This window comes from Lissotriton helveticus, chromosome 8 (genome assembly GCF_964261635.1).
Source record: "Lissotriton helveticus chromosome 8, aLisHel1.1, whole genome shotgun sequence".
Classification (NCBI taxonomy): domain Eukaryota; kingdom Metazoa; phylum Chordata; class Amphibia; order Caudata; family Salamandridae; genus Lissotriton; species Lissotriton helveticus.
In genome coordinates this window covers 734,143,242-734,163,695 of record NC_136069.1, presented here as the reverse complement: position 1 = coordinate 734,163,695, position 20,454 = coordinate 734,143,242, and the positions used below count along the sequence as shown (strand labels likewise).

Below are 20,454 nucleotides of genomic sequence, written 5' to 3'. Positions count from 1 at the left end.
GAGGGGGACACTTCCTCTTGTACCAGTTGCAAGGAGAAACCTGGCTGCCCATTAAGAGACACTGCGGGATGCCCATTGTCGGTACTTTAGCACAGGGCTCGAGTTGGGGTACCACGCGGGTGGACGGCGTCCCCCCACTTATTTTACCGGGAGCACGAAAACTGGAGCAAATGGAGACACACATTCACTCTTTGGCCTCTCTGGGGCGAGATCGGAGCCCATTCAGAACGCTGCTCATACACTGGCTTCTCTGATGCAATCACATCTAAGGGGTGAACGAGGGGAGGCAATGAGTCTGATGGTGCAAGCCACCTTTTGTGACGTCACTTCCTGTCGTGACGTCAGCGTCCCCCTACTTCTGTTTTTTAGGACTTGTGCCCTGCTTTAGCATCCCCATAGTTTTAACTCTCAGCCCCTAAGCAGCTTGCACACCTTCACCCCAAAATTAGTTGTAAAAGAGATGTTTGTAGGTGGCAGAGAGGGGACCTGGGGCCCAGGAGGGGACTGCACAAAGCAGCTCTGGGAGCCCTGAATGTGTCACTAATGTAAATCAGAGGGGCCTCGCACATTCCCTCTCAGCCTGGGTCCCCAAAACCCCAGAACCGGCCCTGATATTTGCTGTTATGAATGCTGTGAAAGTCACATTATTTCTATTATCCTAGAACGTGGACTACCTTCGAGATTTGGGTTCTGTGCTTCTACTAATCAGGAGGTAAACAAATGCACTGATGAACTTAAGAACAAAACTAAGAGGGCGAGTCAATCACTGAAAGAGGTGTGTTTTAAAATGGGCACGCCCACCTCTCTCAAAACTGAGTTTAATCAAGCCTGCAGAGAAATGAATGGAGAGCTGAAGACTGCAGTCTCTGCAGCATGGAGTGTCACCCTGCTTAAAAGCTATCCGAATCATCGTCTGCTCAGCCAGATGCAGGGCACTCTTTAACTTTTCTCTGAATGCAAGCATGATGTGAATTTTAAATTGCTCCTTAAAAAATATTCATCCACTCCACTAAGGATTATAACTGTCAGTCAGTCTCTAAGATGCACCAATAGTGCCTATGCATGCATCGGGCCTTAGTATGTATACAGGTTTGTGCCTGACTCAAAAATGGCAGTAGTGAGGACACAGACTATGTTAACATAATACATCAAGGGCATGTAGGTCTACAATATGCTAATGCTGCGGCAATCCGTTGAATGATTTAAAGGGTGGGATCCCTAAATGACACTGTACTCTTTAGCAAGCATCCGAGAACGATCACAGCTCTCCAATGCCAACAGTTTTTTCAGTTATCAAATTTTATTAGGAGTTCTAAACTATACAATACATTGAGACACATAGAGCTTTATAGCATACAACTTTAACTATGTTAACACATAAGCCCCAATTGAGGTTGAGAAAACTAGAGACTAACTATGGAATGGATATCATACTCTAAACTGATGCAAAGTATACAATAATAAGAGAAGATCTTGTTAAAATAATATACATTTAGACATCTTTGAATAAGTGCTACAGTAATTTCTTGCATTGAGTTAGACATAGGTATCCAAAAAAGTGGACCAGATGCAATCAACTGTATTCTTATCATCCCTGCATGTGTACATAATTATTAATCCTTTATTTAGCTGTTATTAGACTCTGTGCTATCTCTGGAGCGCAATATCTGATCAGACATTCAACCAAAGCGAGAAGCCTGAAGACTCAACTCTTACAAAATATGATGCTGAGATCCTCAGGTGTCTAGCAGTCCATTAAATGCATTAAATTGCGTTTGATTAATTAAATCAAATTGTTAAGGTGATGCTACTTCAAACACTATATATTTCAAAAATGTTTTTATACAGACATCTACAAAGAGGATTCTTCAGAATGAATCTGTCATAAATTATTTCTTAAAACCCCCAAATACATAACCATTTAGCCCCACTTATATCTTTATTTAATAAGGTATATATGGCTGAACCTTGCTAGCGCATTACCCTTTTCTTTAATTCTGACCACAGTGTTTAAAGTAATTCTACTTCTTCATAGACTAGCTTCCCACAACGTACAATGAGGTGGGATTCTTTCTTTCCCTACATTGCTAATATGTATTATTCCCATAGTAACTTGACTGTTTCTGTATAATGTTGTCGTTGCTCAGGTAGAATTAAGATTTCAAAAATATTGTGATATTCTTTTAATTCTAGGTTTTCCAAAAGGAGAATGCTGCAGTGTGTAAATGTTATAGGGCTGCTCTACCAAAGATTTTCCATAAAACTGCCTTATTCCAGGAAAGGTGATTCTGATTTATGAAGGGATTTTTCCTGAGTCACTGAAGTCTTGAACTGTCTTATCAATGTCCGTCAAGAGACTTAAGACTGAATTGTCTCTTTTCAAACAATCTTGAGACTAGCTTAATATAAAATAAACCTTAGTAAAACACACCTCTCTTTTCTGGTTTAAGCCATGGAACCTTTTTTTCAATAAAACAGTCCCTTAGAATTGTGGAAGCCTTCAGCCAGCCTCCACAGCAGGTTTACTCTCAGGGTGAAGCTTAACATGTCCATTATTTTTCTTTATGCAAACATTGTGAAATTCAATCTGTGTCACACAGAATTGAGAATGGTGAGTTCCTACGTAGCAATATCACAACAGAAGCCTGATTGAGGGTAAAGTACCAGCATATTAAGGTCTGACTAGCACCTGGCAAACATATTGTGTCCTAAATGTCTTTGACATAAATATTACCCCATCGGTGGTCATATCACAACATCTACACCCAATGGAGTTGTATTTTTGTAAATGCTCTTAAGGACAAAAGGATTTTGTTATTGATATTCTGAGGTATAACCCCTACTATGTACACAGAAAACCCCATCAATGACAATTCACATGAACTGTATGAACATAACACATCATGCAAATGAACCGTATGAACATATGACATCATGTTTTAAACTCGAAACGTCAAATATTAATTGCTGTGTCGTTTAGCCATAAGGCTATAGCATTCACATTGATACTGAGAATGATATATGGATTGAGAATTTATGTATCATGGTATGTGCACAGGCCAATTTAGGAATATCTATTTTTAACAGGGACATACCGGACAGGGTGGACCAAGAGGAAAGCCAGGCCATGACGGCTGCAATGGAACAACAGGCGATGCTGGTGACCGTGGACCAGGCGGCCCCCAGGGTCCTCCTGGTCTAGGGGTAAGTACTATAATTTCCTATGAATTTTAGCACATACTGAGTTGCATATGCTGTAAAATAGTGAGTGCTTGGGATAGAGGACATTTATATTGAGGGTTTTTGATCACATTTAGGGAGTGGGGGTGAATCTCCCAACCTTTATGCACCACAGAGAGATCATTTGTTCAAACCAATATATGTGTTCTGTCATCTGAGCGCCAATACCCTTGTCTGATCAGCCATAAGAAACCAACATACTATAAGAAGAATGTGGTGGCGGACAGACTCAGCCGACTCTTTCTGTCCAGGAGCTCCCTGTCTTTGCCACAGGATGTGGTCCTTAGCTTACGGAGGAGGTTTGGGTCTCCGACAACTGATTTGTTTGTCTCCCTGGAGAATGCAAGGCTTCCTTGTTTTTGCATGATTATGCCTTGCTGGGAAGCTTGGAGGGTGGATGCAATGTCCTTCCCTTGACCTCAGGAGCTTGTGTATGCCTTTACCCCTGTCCCTTTGATTCCGGCGGTGTTGCGGAAAATCTGGTTGGACAAGGCCTTTTTGATTCTGGTGGTGCCGGGGTGGCGGAGACGCCCCTGGTTTGCAGTCTTGCTGGAGTTGGCGGGTCAGCCATGCTGGGTGATTCCTTATCATCCCTATCCATTGATGGGTCTCCCGCTTCATCTCCCGGAACTCCAGTCCATGCATGCATCTTCAGGCTTGGTTATTGAAAGGAGGAGTCTGATGAGTGGGGGGTGTTCCCAGGTGTGGACGGTTAGATTCAACAGTCTCAGCACCCCTCTACTTTGCTTTCTTATGCCAAAAATTGGTCTTATTTTTCTGCTTGGATGTTAAACCTGTTTGGGTGCTGGAATTTATATCCAATGGCTTTGAAATGGGTGTGGCCCATTCTACTCTCCAAGCTCAGTGGGCTGCGCTTCGGGCTTTTAAGTGTCCTCTTTTTTTATATAGTGGGGCCTCTGGTGTCTCGATTTTTGAAGTCCCTGGCTCGGAAATGACTGTAGCTAATGTTGTCTGCCCTGGGACTTGCTGTTGGTTTCATGAGCCTTGCTGGGATGTCCGCTTGAACCTCTTGACTTCGTGGACTTGAAGTTCCTGACTTTGAAAATTGTGTTCTTGATGGCGATTGCCTCAGCCAAGCAGATTGGTGAACTGGGGTCTTTTTTAAGGTCTGTTCCTTTTTTATAGGATCTTGAGTGATAGGGTGGTTCTGAAGACTCACCCCACTTTATGCTTTCACCAGTATGCTGAGATGGTGCTCCCTGTTTTTTTCCTGAATCCTCTGTCTGGGGAGGAGTCCCTCTTACATCTCTTGGATATGAAGAGAGCACTGTTGGTTTACTTGGCCAGGACAAAGTCCTTCTGTAAAGTAGATAGTCTCTTTGTCACTTTTGGTCAGGTGAGGGCTGGCTTGAAGCCCTCCATTTCTACCCTTAGTCGCTGGACCAAACAGGTGATTTTGTTGGCCTATAAGTCTCAGGACAGGGTGGTGGAGAACCAGGTACAGGGTCATTCTACAAGCTCTGTGGCTGTGTCTTGGGCTTCTCCATGGAGGCTATTTGCAATGCAGCCATGTGGACTACTCCTCACACCTTGATGGAGCATTACAGGCTGGAGGTCGGGTGGTGCTTCTGTTTGCTTTGTTACCTCTGTGCTGAATGCCAGTATGCATTGATGTCCCTGTTCGTGTACATATGGACTTGTGTGAAGTAAACAGGGTGTTGCAATCTATTCTTTGTGTTTGCATTATTGGCATGTTTCAAGAAGCCGATGATTGCTTTCTTATCAGCTCTTTATTTCATTGCTGTGGAGAGGAAGACGGTCGAGGAGGTAATGCCTCTGTTACTTACCTGTAATCTTCATTACTCCGAGTCCTTCTCTTCCATTCCACACTATAGTTTCCCATCCCTCCCTGCCCTGTTTTTGTGTGGGGTTCATCTTCCTTGTGGCTTATGTTACAGGATGTTATGTGAGCGGGACGTTCCTTTTATGTCATTGGTGAATGACGGAGTCGGACAAATTGGAGGGATGGGATGCTGGTATTCTGACTTTAACTTTTGGAGTTTCTGTGGGAGGCTAAAGCTCCTTCTATCATTTCTGGGGCGAGGAAGACTAGGACTCGGACTAATGAAGATTACCGGTAAGTAACTGGGGCAATAATCAGGGTTCAGTGGGTGCTGGTGCCACTGAACCTGCTTCACCAATAGAAACTGCTCCCCTTTGGACTCATCCCTCTTTTTATGAAACATCGCCTTTCTATCATTTTACTCAGAGCCTACACTTTGTCTGCTCCTCCGCAATGGCGGAGGAGCGTCGCCCCACTGCTTGGCTCAGAGCCAGGAAATGTAAAATGATGCTCTTATGCCGTTTTATTTTACATTTGCCGGCTCTTAGCCAGCAGTTTTGGGGGGGCGTGGAGGGCGAGGAGGAATGCCACGTGCACTCCACTCCCTAAGTTGGCATATGTGTTTTGGTCGGCCTTCTCAGCCCGACCACAACACACATCCGCACTAAGGTTCTGTCCAGCCCAAATGCATTGGGCAGCCAGGCTGGAGAAACCCTACCGACTCCCTGGTCTGAGCAGGCCGTCTTTCCAACCTGCTCAGACCAATCCCGCGCTGTTCTGCAGCACGGCGATTGGATGGGAGTCTGGGTCCCAGGGCCTGTTGGGACCCAGGAACATGAGAGGCGGCGAATGTGGCAGGGGCAGGGGCAAAAGGTAAGTTTAAAAAATATATATATTTCTAACATCCCCCCTCCACAACCCACCTTGCGCGATACCACCCTTTGTTTATGGCAGCCGCCGCTGGCCTACACTGTCCGACCACTGATCTACTTGCAGCCGCGGCCGGTGGTGGGAGTACCTGCCGGGCGGTGACGTGGGGAGGGGCAGGGTGGGGGTAGTAATGTATTGATTACGGAGTTTAACAGGTAAGTAAACATATAAATAAATAAAACGAATTTCGTTACGTGCACTGCATCACCAAATGCAATGCAGTGCACGTAACGAAATTCGTTACTTGTGGTATCAGGTTTATTTGAAACGTAGCTGGCGCTTCTTTACTGCTCATATCTCTCTACATAGTAGAATTGTCTTCCGCCCTCTCCTAAATCTATTCAAGGCCTCTATGTATGTATGTATTGCGACTTATATAGCGCACGTATCACCCGAAGGTATCAAGGCGCTTGCTTAGGGAACCCGTCCTGGTATTCCCCTGTGATATACCCCGGCAGGATATCCACAAGGTGAAAGCCAGGCATCCCGCCGCGAGGGGCCGTAGTGGAGATTAAGCAAGCTATTGCCCAGAGTCGCAGAGTGTGACCCCGTGAGTTGAGTAGGCACCAGAGAGAGAATTGTCGAGTCCGTGGAATTTTGAGCCCGAGACCCGCTGAGGCGGGGAATCGAACCCTGGTCCACGGCCGATCTCAGCTTCCGGGTCTGCCGCCTCTAACCACTGAGCCACGCTTCGCCTCTATCCTTTCCATAAGGTTTGATTTCCTTGCAGCTTCCTAATTTTTAGGACTATACGGTTGATATGACAACAGCACTCACATTCCATTTTAAAGCACGAAATATTCCTGTGTTATTTAACCTATACTGCCATGTGGTGGCAGTATACACCCAAATGAATGGCTGCTATGAGCCACTGTGAAATGAGGTTGAGGCGAATACTTGATGTGGAGAAACAGCGCCACCTTTTGGCAAATGATGAAAATGCAGAAACATTAGATCATTGTCCCTTTCATGCAGTGCGACATCGCAAGCCTTGCAGCATTGAAGAAAGGTTGTTTTTCCCCAGTCACAAACACATTCACGCATCTGTATAATTTATTCCTACTAGTCACAAAACTGCTAAATAATTGTGCCAGCAGGAAGCTTTCAGCGGGCTATGCTGGAAGTGATGAGGATACAACGTATTTCATCTTCTAAAACTGTGCCCCAAAACTCACGGTTTCTGGCTAAATATATTGGGAAAGTCAACACAACCATTAATTGAATCAGACATACAGTATTTCTAATATTTATTCTTATTGATTAAAAAGGCCGTAAAATAATCTGGATTCGCAGAGTAGCACCCTAGCATGGCAGCTAAGAATCTGTCACTTAAATGGATAAATGTCATTTCAGCAGTCACAGTTCATGAAGTTACATATATATTCCTTAGTCTGTAACAATCCAAATATATTGTTTGACCACTGTTTGCAATACCTTTCTGCTCACTGGGCAACTTTCTGTTTTAAGTTTATCTGGTTGTGGTAGAAGTTATCAGCACCCCTACCGAATAATCTATTTAACTCTATTTAATGTTTAGTCTTGGGATGTGATACGAAGAATTTTCCTTTATCATAATTTTAAAATCTTAAATGCCAATGACATTTTCCATTCAGTCAATTACAGACCCCAAAATGTATTCCCTCGCTGTGACCTAACCCGTTTGGTCTGATGGTGTAAGTAGGTGTCTGCCTTGCCTGTCCCTGACTAATGTAACTTTTATGTGACCTGAATAGAGCCAGGATTTAAAATGACTGACTGAAAGGGATGGGCAATTGTGGGCTGGGGGATTTGACCTAAATAAAAGGTGGTCATGAATAAAGGCAAGTCACCACCACAGTTCTAGTAGTGAATGAAATAACTGAGAAAAAGTATTAATAGTAAAACTTAGCATTTTCCTATGCAACCCTTGTGAATAAGCAACCCTCCTGCAATGGAGTAACACAAAACGATACCCCCCTCCCAGCAGGCTGTGATGAGCCTAATCTTCCAGCTTGTAATTGGGCTGAATGGGGCCACCTTGAAGGCCTGGAGGTTCCCTGAAGGGTTGGAGGCCCCTCAATCCTGCCCTCCTGTTTCTTGTCAACAAAAGTCAGCGGGAAACTTAACTCCATATGTCAAAAGACTACGGGCCATATTATCGAGACAGGGCGATACATTATCGCCGCTTTTATCGGCAGAAAATCGCCGCTAAAGCGGCGATAATGGGCTTGATAATATGCCCTTGTGAATTCCCATAGAAGCCCAGGTTCTGGTGTTAACCTGGGCTTCTATGGGAATTCACAAGGGCATATTATCAAGCCCATTATCGCCGCTTTAGCGTCAGTTTCCTGCCGATAAAACCAGCAATAATGTATCACCCTTTCTTGATAATATGGCCCTACATTTCCTGCCACTTCTCAATCCTGAAGTCCAATGGGAGCAAACAGGGCTTAATGTGGTCCAGGTCCAGCCAGTGCTCAGCACCGGCAGTTCTAAAAAGCAGGTGCCGAGACGTGTCTCTATTGGGCTCTCCACTTTTGCCCTCAGACCCAAAAAAATCTTAACTCTGCAGCAGTGCCACTCTTCACTGCCTGTGATCTAACTTCGAAGAGACTCGTTGTAAATCTTTCACAGTCCCATCATTTCACAACTGAAGCATTTTCAATATTCTATACAACTAAGCCATAGTTGTTGCTTATTTATCTTACACAACTAACAACCATTGGCAAAGCCAATACCCTTGACTTGTTGAAGGTGTAATGTTACTTACCGCATTACATATCTGTGTGCAATGACAAAAACAGCATGATTACAGTCAGGCAGCACACTATGCTAAGCACAGATTTTTAGCTTACGTATTTTAAAGCCACGCTCCTAATTTCATCGGCCACGCTCCTTTGAGAGACCCCCCAAGTTTTTTAATTCAACTTAAAGCCCAGGGAGCAAAGAGACGAATCAGAATACTGCCATGCAATGTGCTCACCAATGCCAGAAAATGGGCCCACACGCAGTCCGTGTTGGCAGGCGCTGTTTGTGTATCAGTGTTTGAACATTGACTATATATTGTCTGTCCACCACAGGCTTCATCGCATCATTCCATTCTCAGTACGCGCCCAACACTGATGCTCTCATTGGGATATGGTTCAAGTATGCCCTTAAAACCACTGTGATCTACTCGACAAAAAGAGGCTTGTGCAAGACGATGAATGTTTTCACTATCACACTTGGTGCTTGCTCGTAGAGGCTGGGTAACAGGTTGAACCTTAAACCAACTTCAGCAAAATCCCCCGAAAAATGGTCTTTCCTCAGCCTCACAAGATGGCAGCTGCATGTCGCATAATACGACTTTCGGTCAGCATTTCAGTTATCCTGAGTAAAGCAAGAGTGTGTTGCATCATTGTAACCACGTGGCAGACGTTCAACTTCCCACAGTAAGAAACTATAGGAGCCTGCACTGAGCTACCTTTGGAAAATAATGAGGCCAGTTAGAACGAGCATTCGCATAGCCAATGGGTCTCGCTTTTGGGACCTTATAAGTGTTTAGCCATGCAGCAGTTGATGTTGTTGCACTAAGGATATTGTGCTGCATACCTAAATACTTATAAGGTCCCAAAAACGAGACCTTTTGGCTATGCCAATGCTTGTCACTGTTGCATGGAGCATGCGGCAGGAGGGAGAGAATCCTGCTAGACACAGCACAGGGAGAGGGGGCAGCGCAAGAGGCCCGGTGCAGCACACGCTGCTGGAATGTATGTGCGGGGAGGCGTGGGGGGGGGGGGGGGTTGCGCCAGAAACCCTGTGTAGCACAGGCTGCTGGGATCATGTGCGGAGGGAGCGTACACCAGAGACCCCATGCAGCACACGGTGCTGGGACAGTTGGGGAAGGGGCAGAGGCACCAACAAAGACGTGGTGCATCGTGCATACGCTACTGGGATTTGGGCTATTCGGAGGTGGGGGTGGGGAGCGCGGCCGTGGACGTACAACATAGAACCGCTGGAGCACACGCTGCTGAAACTGTGTGCAGATTGGGAGAGGGTGCGAGGGCGGGTGTACCAGATGCCCACCGGAGCACATACTTCTGGACTGTGTGCAGGGTATAAACATGGGTGGGCTGCACCATAAGCCCAATATATCACACACTACTAGGCTAATTTGCATTAGGGGGCAGTGGAGGCCCGCCTTAGACCTCCTGGAGCACACACTGCTGGGATTGTATGAGGGGGAGAGGGCATGGCGGAGAGCCGGTGCAACACAGTGCAGGGAATGTGTGATGGGGAATCTCACGGGGGGAGCGACAGAAATACCTTGGAACACAGACTGCTGGGGGAGTGAGAAGGGAATGTCATTGGGGGGGACACAGACCTAATAAATCACTCACCGATAGACCTGTATGTGAGGAGGTGCACCTGACGGGGGCACACTTCGCTGGGCAACCGATGGAACACACACTACTAGGACTGTACAGTGGGGTTCATTAGGAGTGGACTGTGGCTCATCAGAACCATGGTGTGCGGCACACAAGGATGTTTTAAAGACGTGTACTAAGAGCGTATGAGCAGGGAGGGGGGTGAATGAATGAATGAATGAATGAATGGATGGGTGATTTATAATGCGCAAAAACTTAACCCCAAGGGGCATCAAGGCGCAGATAACAGACAAATAGACAGAACAAAGCAGAGAGAGGATATGGTCAAGGTTAGTAGGCTTGGGAAAAGAGCCATGTCTTTAAGAGTTTACGGAAGATCGGCAATGAGGGTTGACCGGACAATTCAGGCGCGAGCAAGTTCCATAGTCTGGGGGCTGAGAGGGAGAACGCTCTTCCTCCCCATCTTGCCTTGTTAACCACTTGAACGCTATGGGGATTTTTCCCCTGTGCTGTAAATACAGGAACACCATTATTCATGACGAGCTGGGCTCGTCATCAGTGTAGCAGGAGGCTACTGCATGACGAGCCCAGCTCGTCATGAGCGTGGAAGGGGTTAAATTTAGGGATGGTGAGCAGGTTTCTGGAGGAGGAGCGGAGGGATCTGCTGGGGATATAGGGGCTAACTAAAGATTTAATCCCTTCAGAACCTGACCCAAATACCGCCATGTGGGCCAGACATAGAAGTTTAAAGGAAATCCTGGCTTGGATAGGTTGTAGGGGGAATGTAATGCACACAACTGGGACTGCGCTGCAATAATACAGTGACTGTTCTTCAGCTGGCCGGTGTTGCCTGCACTAGAGAGATGGGCTGAAGGAGAGGCAGAGAGAAGGGGCGCATGGGAGCGTGCAAGAAAGGGCGCGCAGATGAAAGAGCGCTGCACCAGAGAGTGCACGGGGGTTGGATCAGAGTGCACGATAGGCTGCAGTGGTGAGTGGTGAGCGTTCTTGAGAAACTGCACCAGAAATAGTTCAAGAGGCTGCACACGAGTGCACGGGGCTGCACCTGAGACAGGGGGCGTAGGGGTGAGCAAGAGAGTACATTGGGGGGTGCACTGCAGACAGAATGCCTGACGGTTGTCCCAAAGCCAGTGTTTGTGAGGGGCACCAAAGAGCAAAGAGTTGCACCAAAGACTGTACATGGCTTGCAGCATCAAAGATATAGTGCATATGCGTCATAGTCGTGTACATGGGCTGCTGCAAAGACAGAGTTTGTGGTGATCTGCACCAAAAACATGGCACATTGAGTTCTGCCCAAGGTACTGATTACATGGGGATGCAGCAAATCCAAAGGAGGTGGCTAGTTGCACCAACGACGGAGTACATGGGGAGGGGTGCACAAAAGAACAGATCCCATGGGGTAACTGCACATGAGAGTACACAGGGGCTGCACCAAAGACAGCTCTGATTAATTCCAATGCCCCTTCGCGTGTATTCTATCATTGCAATGGTGTGTATTAACTGTGACAGAATACGTGGGATCGCTGCACACTACAGCACATGAGTTGCTGCACAGGAGAGTACCTGGGCAATTGCAGCAAACATGGAGTGCACGAGTGGCAACACTAGAGGGAGATCAAATGGGGGTTGTACCAGAACGGTGCCCATGAGGTGACTGCACACCAGAGCACACAGGTCGCTGTTGTATTTATTAAATGCACAAAAAAAGAATAGATGTGCAACCAATCCAATTAGACCACCACTGCCATCTGTAAATATTGTAAAGACAGAATGCACTACAGCACATGGGTAGCTGCAAAGGAGAGTACCTGGGTGGTTGCAACAAACAGACTACATGGGTGGTCACACCAGAGTAGATGAAAGCAGTACCAAAGACAGAGTACAGGGGGGTGTCTAGACCAAAGAAAAGAATACATGGGACCCGCTCCGAGCATGGAGTACATGGCGGCTGCACTAGAAACAGAATTTGAGTCACACTGTTCATATGTAATGGTCGAAGGGAGGGATGTAAACGGGTACACCGAATAGTGCTCACAAATTACAGCAAACCTACTAGATGCACTATAGGCAAGGATCAGGAGGGAGGCGGGCACAAGACATGCGGGAATACAGAGGGTCCAAGCATACATGGAATTCGGCAATTGATACCGGTAAATGCACTTCTGATATGGATGGGCGGGAGGGGGTTCAAAATTCAAAATTCCAAGTTACTACAAGGTAAGAAGGGGTAGGTGGTGTGGACAGAAATCAAATGGCCACTTCAATGCGACTTGTACATGGAGTAGAATAGAACGGGGGTGGGGGAGGTATGGATGATTAGTGAGCAATAATGCACTACAGGCATATTTTGTATACGTGAGATCCATGCAGGGGCGCGTAATACCAGGTACAGAACTGTTCAGGGTCACCATGTGTACAGTGCACTGTGGGTTATAGAGGGTGCATGGCTGTCTGGGGGACACGGGTTTTTCCGCTGAGAATACAGAGAATGCTGGTGATCCATGGGACATGCAGCTGTGCTAGCTAGCGTGGGTTAGCCGCAGATGTATGGGAGTACATGGGGTTCTAGTGATACGACGATGCAGGTGTAAATGGGTTCTTGGGACCAACGGGGTGCATCCAGAGTAGAGTGGATGCAGGGTGCTCAGGGTACGAGGACGGTACATGCACTTTGACTGGTGCAGTGATGCATTGGGTCATCGAGAATATACGGGGTTATGGGGACACCAGCACATGAACAGATGAAGAGAAGAGGATCAACAGTTCAAGAGAATGCTGTGGTCTCAAGGGGAGGTTGGGTGAAGGGGCTTCCGGAGTACTGCAAGTATAGGGGTCTAGGGGACACTCTTGGCCTGGGGGTAGATACATGGAGTGTAGCATGAAATCTAAGAGTTACATCGGCGGAATGAGGCAACGAGACGTGCGGGAGGAGTTGCAGGAGATATACAAATTCAGCCCGGTGACTGACGAGGAGAGAGAGAAAGAAGGGAGGTGGTAGTGAGAGGGAAGGAGGGGTAGAAGGGAGGGCAGAGCAGAAAGCTAGGGGAAGCTGTAAGGCTTAATGAGCCATGACAAAAAGCCAGATGTCGGCTGCGCGCGTGCACGCTCGCGCAACCGCAAGCTTGAGGACTGCAAAAGCGTGTGGTAGCACTTTCAAAAGCCCATTTACTAAATGTCTCGCAGAGCAGCACATGCGCTGGCTCAAGCGAGACCTAAAAACAGTAATGGGTCAAAAAGAGGCCCATTTCTCCTTTCTCATTCTGCAGAATTGCGTAGTGTATCACTAAATTCATAATTCGGAAATATATTTGTATCTTGAAAGTTTGGAGGCAGTGCTCCGTTAATTGAAAGTGCTTTTAAGGTTACTAAAGCCTTAAATTAATTTTTTAGTGAACCAGTGCTTGATAAATAAATATGTGTGAATTGGTTACTAAACTTATTTTTGCTTTTTACTGTTGCTTCTGTTGTAGGGTAATCCTGGTGCGAAAGGACAGAAAGGAGAGCCTTTCCTTGTGTCATTTGATTTGAAGAACAAGTTGAGGGTAAGTGATTCTTGTCAGGAGATGTAAAGAAAACATCTTTCACTTCCTAAGCGTTGATTACGATTTGAAGTGCTATTATCACACCTGATAAATAACGATACCGCGGGGTATGTTATTTATCAGGTGCGATAAATAGCACCTTATACGAGTTGGTGGGAAATAACATGCAGATTTTCGTGTTTAACGCACCAAAATCCTCATGATTCGGTAAATACTACATGCTTTTCCCCTGTTGAAATTCGGCAGGTAACGAAGGTTGAGATATTTAACTCATGCAATAGTTATAGGATGCGTTAAATACCTACCAACTCATAGTTCCGACCCATGTTTAAACAGGGGTTTACGGATGGGTCGGAATATAACAGGCCCACTCGTAATCAGGCCCTTAGTAGGATATTAGTACAACAGAGTGGCCCTGCTCTAATGCAGACACCACCTCAACCCTGCCCTGTAGTATTTGGACATAGTATCGACTAACACAGTCTGATCATCTTTACAGCTTGGTTCTAACAGCAGCTAAAGGTAGTGAAGCAACATGCACATCCATTCAGAAGCTGTATCTTGGCGTTTCCCAGGTCAAGCGGGAGGTCACATACAATAAAATGGCGGTGGTGGTGGATGTGTGGTGTGGAGCTAGGAGGTACAGTAGATGAGGCACAGACCCAGCTTCCTTTTTTTTCCAGTACACCCCTGACTATGGGGCTCTGGTGCCCAGGGTACTGGACTAGGTTGAAGGTCAGTGAGAAAGTGGATGAACACGAGTTCAGGTTATCCGTCTGGCTCAGGGTATCTCAAACGTGATAGTCAGCTAATGTCAGGCTCCCAAACTTACCACGTGATTGATAACGTGGGGCATGCAATGCCGCCAGTCACAACATGGCTACTGCCTCTCGGTGACAGGCTGTGCTCTGCCAATCACACTGCCTGCCTTTGTGGGAGGATACAAGAACAGCAGACAAACAGAACAGACATGTACGAAATAAATCAGTCTCAGTGTGTATGCATGTTTGTGTAGTTTGGGGGGCGGGGGCATGCATATCCCACTCCATTGGGACCAGACTGGCCCTCTTAGTGTTGGTAAACACTGACTGAGCAAGACAAGCAGCACTGGTGTGAGGTCTTTGGACTCCTCCGCTCAATGTGTTCAGGTGTTTTAGAGTAAGTGGATTTAAAATGTAAAAGTGCATAAACATTTTGAACAACAAACCCAACTATAAACTTGTATGTGTTTGTGCATGCTCATACGTGCGTGCGAGTGTGAGATCTGTGGCCCAGATGTACTATTTTCATTTGGTTGTAAAAAGCGGCCGGATTTTGAGACCAGACTTTTCGCAATCAGAATTTTATTTTGCATACAGACCTATGTACTTTAGGTCGATTTGCAGAATAAGTAATTGGAGTGGGTCATAGTCTGCTCTACCAAATTACTATTAATTAGTTTGGTCACTAATTGTATCAAGTGGACCATATCACAGGGATGGGGGGCTGCAAGGGTCAGTAGACCACCATCCATGTCAACAGGTCATCCTCCTTGAGACTGCTCAAAGGAAATGGGTCTGCATTTAAAATATAACAAAGATTTCATTTTTTTAAAGTTTCAATGAGAGTTGGCTATTGTGCCCTGAACCACTGCTTACTCCACTTGAAAAATTGACCCCAATAACAAAGAGGGACACCTTAACTTTTCTGAATCAGTTACCACCTCGACTTGGGAGTCAGTAACTTTTCAGTGATTTGCAAATGGAATTCCGGTATTTCAAAGGGACATCCAAGGCAAAGCCCTTCCAAATATGGAATTTCTATCCAGTCACAGACCTACATTTTTAACAACTCATAAAGTGTTTTTTTTTTCATGAACAAAAATATGTTTGCAGTCGCAAACTCCGAATTGGAGTGTTTACATCTACAAAAAAAGTTTCATGGATCTAGCCCAAGGTTGCTTTTAAATATTCTACTTATCCCCATCGAACTATGGTAGAAATTATCAATTCGCTTGAGGAAATCCAAAACAAAAAAAAATCTGAATGTCCAGTTTACAGCAGGGGGCACTTTGTCGTCTATAAACAAATTATCACTATGAACTAATGATCTCATCAGAAAAATCTAATTTTTACTTACTTTCCTTATGTTTTTTGTAGGGTGAGCCAGGTCTCCCAGGCTTAGACGGATATCCGGTAAGTAAATTCCTGTAAAGAGACTGTATCTGAGCATTAATTTCTCAAAGCTCAGCTTTCTTTCTTTGACCCCTTTCACAGGGACCTCGAGGTGCTCCTGGTCGCGAGGGGTTCATCGGTCCAATGGGACCTCCTGGCCTTGAGGTACGTTTTTTTGGGCCTTCAATTATCTATTGAAATATTAAAGATAGTACGCATGTTCTCATGAAGTTATTTGAAAACTGTCATTGTGCTTCCTTCAGCACAGACATGCATCATTACACAAGTTTACCTAAATTAATGGTGACAACCACATTCCATGCCTTTACGGACACTTTTTCCAGTCTTGGAATTTTGTGTCACCACCTAAAGCTTTCTGGGTATTGTAGTCTTGGTTGATCTGAATGCCCACATTAGAATAACTCACCTGATAGCAATTATTTGTAAGTGAAAAGTCTTAGCCTGGAAACAGTGTCCGTAATGATAGGGAGTGAGGAGGTCACCCTATGTAAATAAAATGTGCAAATCTCATGATATTAGGCGTGACAGGAGGTCGGTGTTATCTTTCCCCTTGAAAGAACACCTTTGTGCTTTGGCAGAAGTATAAGTGGTGGTACCATGGAGCTTTCGAACCTTAAAAAATTGTAGCGCTCTTCACTAACTTATAACTTTTAACTCATGTACATGTTTACAGTGACATTGGTGGGATATGCTGCACATTGCAAATTTCCCCAAAAGTGACTAAGCTATCCTCTTAGGTGAACTTGACGAGGAGGCAACTGGACATTTCTCATAACTATTCACTTGACGTCACTAGATGTATCAGTGTAAACAGCAAAGCTACAGAGCAGACTGAATTGTCCAACAGTTTTACTATGTAGAATTTGCTCTTCATTTTCTTCTAGTGTACACTTGTTCAATGTTGTCAATATCAATATATTCTTCTTCGGATTCTTCAAAACATCAATGACTCAGCCTGGCCAACGCGTTTCGTCCTCATAGAGGACTTCATCAGATCTGTGAAGGATGAATGTATGACGTTACTCCGCTATCAATCACTCCGCATACCATCATCACGAAAGTTTTACAACGCAAATACAATCACTCCGCAATTTATGACAACGCAAACTTTTACCACGAATATACTTTTACCACGCATGCCATTACAACGCAAAGGCATGCGTGGTAAAGGTATACTCCTAGTAAAAGTTTTAAAGGTAAGTGAGAGTACCCAGCAAAAAACACTAACCTACACAACACAAACACTACCCTACACTACCCCAACACGACAACACCACCCACTACCCTACACTACCCCACACTACACATACACTACCCTACACTACACAAACACTACCCTAAACCCTAAAACACTACCCTATACTACACACACACTACCCTACACTACACCAACACCACAACACTACCCTAAAACACTACTCTACACTACTCTACACTACACAAACACTACCCTACACTACACAAACACTAACCTAAACCCTAAAACACTACCCTACACAAACACTAGCCTACACTACACAAACACTACCCTAAACCCTAAAACACTACTCTATAACACTACCCTACACTACACAAACACTACCCTAAAACCCTAAAACACTACCCTACACTACACAAACACCTCAACACTACCCTAAAACACTACTCTACACTACACAAACACTACCCTACACTACACAAACACTACCCTAAACCCTAAAACACTACCCTACACAGACACTAGCCTACACTACACAAACACTACCCTTAAACACTACTCTATAACACTACCCTACACTACACAAACACTAACCTACACTACACAAACACTACCCTAAACCCTAAAACACTACCCTACACTACACAAACACTACCCTACACTACACCAACACCACAACACTACCCTAAAACACTACTCTACACTATACAAACACTACCCTACACTACACAAACACTACCCTAAACCCTAAAACACTACCCTACACAAACACTACCCTACACTACACAAACACTACCCTAAAACACTACTCTATAACACTACCCTACACTACACAAATACTACCCTAAAACCCTAAAACACTACCCTACACTACACAAACATTACCCTACACTACACCAACACCTCAACACTACCCTAAAACACTACTCTACACTACACAACCACTACCCCACACTGCACAAACACTACCCTAATCCCTTAAAAATGAACGCCCAACCCAGGCCCATTCCCCCTTACCTCTCTCTCCTTGTGGTTTCTCTCTCCTTCTGTTTCCTGCATCACGTCCTCTTTCTGTCAGGGGCGGTGCACGTCGATGTGAGGAAACCGAAAAGCCTGATTCCTCACAACGATGTGGATCGCCCAAATCCTTTTTTTTACATCGTATGTGCATTTACCATACATACCTTTACAACGAATTTTGTTGTAAAGGCATTAGTGATAAATGCACATGCGGTGTAAAAAAATGCGGAGTAATGGTATGCGGGGTAGGAGGACAATGCGGAAAAAAGGTATGCGGAGTCAAAGTCCGCGTTATAAAAAATTCGTTAAAAAGGATATTTACCGTAAAGGATACATACATACATTTAAATACATATCAAAACAGTGTAACACAAACATTTAATTTAAATATTATAATATGAGGATAATTTAAAAAACCTGTAATCACTGGCTCACACTCAGCAAACTGAATTACATGATCCTTCCTCAACTGAAAGCTGGAGGAGACAGTTCGTCCCTCAATTACACCCTGGTGTCCATAGGCACTTTCAAGCAGTGACGTAAAGTGGCCATTGAAGGAGTGGCCATTTCTGCGGCTGCACAGCCGTGCTAAACACGATAGGTAAGTTTGAACCAAGACTTTATAACCTATAAGGAAAATACTTTTAAGCCCTTTGAACAACCATCAAGTAACTGCATGTTCCTGAACTGAATTTTGTCTCTTTCTTAGCCTTCAAGCCACCATTGTAGAGCATTGGACAGTAAATGTCCATCATGGATTGATAGTTTTCAGCATGTATTTACCACATACAATTGATATATCTTTAACAGAGTTTCTGGTAAATCCTTTGGAAGCAATTGTAATACATAAGGAATTTCTTTAAGCATGAGTCTGCAAAAGATCCATATAAGCAGTTACTCAGTGAAACTAGTTCCTACCAGCCTCCTTGAAAACAAACATGCCATGCAATGCAATAAGACCCAATTGTGAACACTACTCTCAGGCCAAAAGCAGACACCAAAAATTACCAAAGAAGGGTCCAGTCCTAATAAGGCCCAACCTATTTATGTTAATTCACAAAACACTTATCTTTCACCATCCATGCCAGTGTGTCCGCTCTGCTGTCAGGGACAGAACACAAGATCTGTAGGTTTCCGCTACAGTGCAGAAAACCTTTGTGGCAACATTACTCCCACACCACCAATCTAGCACCATGCCCATCACCCTAGCTCATTGATCCTGGCTTATACCTCTTGAGCCAGCTAACTTTGAAATGGATTACCCAGCTAATGATACCACAAAAAGAAAAGAAGAAATCCTTGAATTAATCTCTCTGCCAGTACTAGGAACATTACTCGTTCACTGGTACCTTCCCTCCAAGGATGGACTCATTCACATCAGCCTCACATTCTCTCAGTGCTTAATTTGAGCCTGTGGTTTCCGGTGCTCAGCACCGCCACTTAATCATCAAAACCGGCGTTTTTCATGACCACCAGTTAAGGACACATTCATTTATGGTAGTGATATGTGCAGAATCACAGATGCTGAGCCGATGCCGAGACTCCAACCTGATTCCCCAGCTCCAAAGTCAGCAGCTCTGGTCATTACGCCACATCATCTCCCGACTTTCATGGTTAGTAGTTGGTTCTGTTTTATGTGGCGCTAACAGGAGAAATGGGCTGGTGCAAGCTGCCTCCTGACAAGAGCCCTGTCAATTCTTTTTTTTTTTTTTTTACAAATTAAGCACTGCATTCGCTACAGCAAACACCCTATCCTATTTCAAGATTTCAAGATGCAAACACAATCTACTTCCTAATCAGTAACCCCAGGAGGACCCCTCCTCCTTACAAACCCTTCTAGAAACACATGTGCCCCACTCGCAGTTAGCATCTACACATACAAAATAATGCATCCAAATAAAAAAAAAATCAAAGCTAAAGACCCCAGCTCGAATTTGGTGAGCCAAGAATGACATGAAGCCATTTTGGGAATCGCTTTAGGATTTAGTGGGTTATTTAGAGTTCTGGCAGGTGTCCCACTGCCTGCCAGAGGGGTGGAGATCATAATCTCTGCCTCCATGAAAGTTTACCGTCTGCTAGAAATCTGTGCCTCCCTGAGTTTGTTTTTAGTACACACAAGATTAATGGCCCTGACATCCTGGGAACTTTCTTCTTCGGCTTTAGGGTACTTTTTATTTTTTCT

The 20,454-nt window shown here is 44.9% G+C and overlaps 1 protein-coding gene across 1 annotated transcript in view; it reads left to right on the top strand.

The window, feature by feature from the left end:
* Positions 1-20,454, top strand: part of COL4A2 (collagen type IV alpha 2 chain) — a 732,177-nt gene that overhangs the window by 366,805 nt on the left and 344,918 nt on the right. The window contains exons 7-10 of the mRNA XM_078657554.1: positions 3,088-3,204; positions 13,809-13,880; positions 16,019-16,054; positions 16,136-16,198. Of these exons, the coding sequence (XP_078513680.1) occupies positions 3,088-3,204; positions 13,809-13,880; positions 16,019-16,054; positions 16,136-16,198 (288 nt within the window). The remainder of the gene's footprint in view (positions 1-3,087; positions 3,205-13,808; positions 13,881-16,018; positions 16,055-16,135; positions 16,199-20,454) is intronic.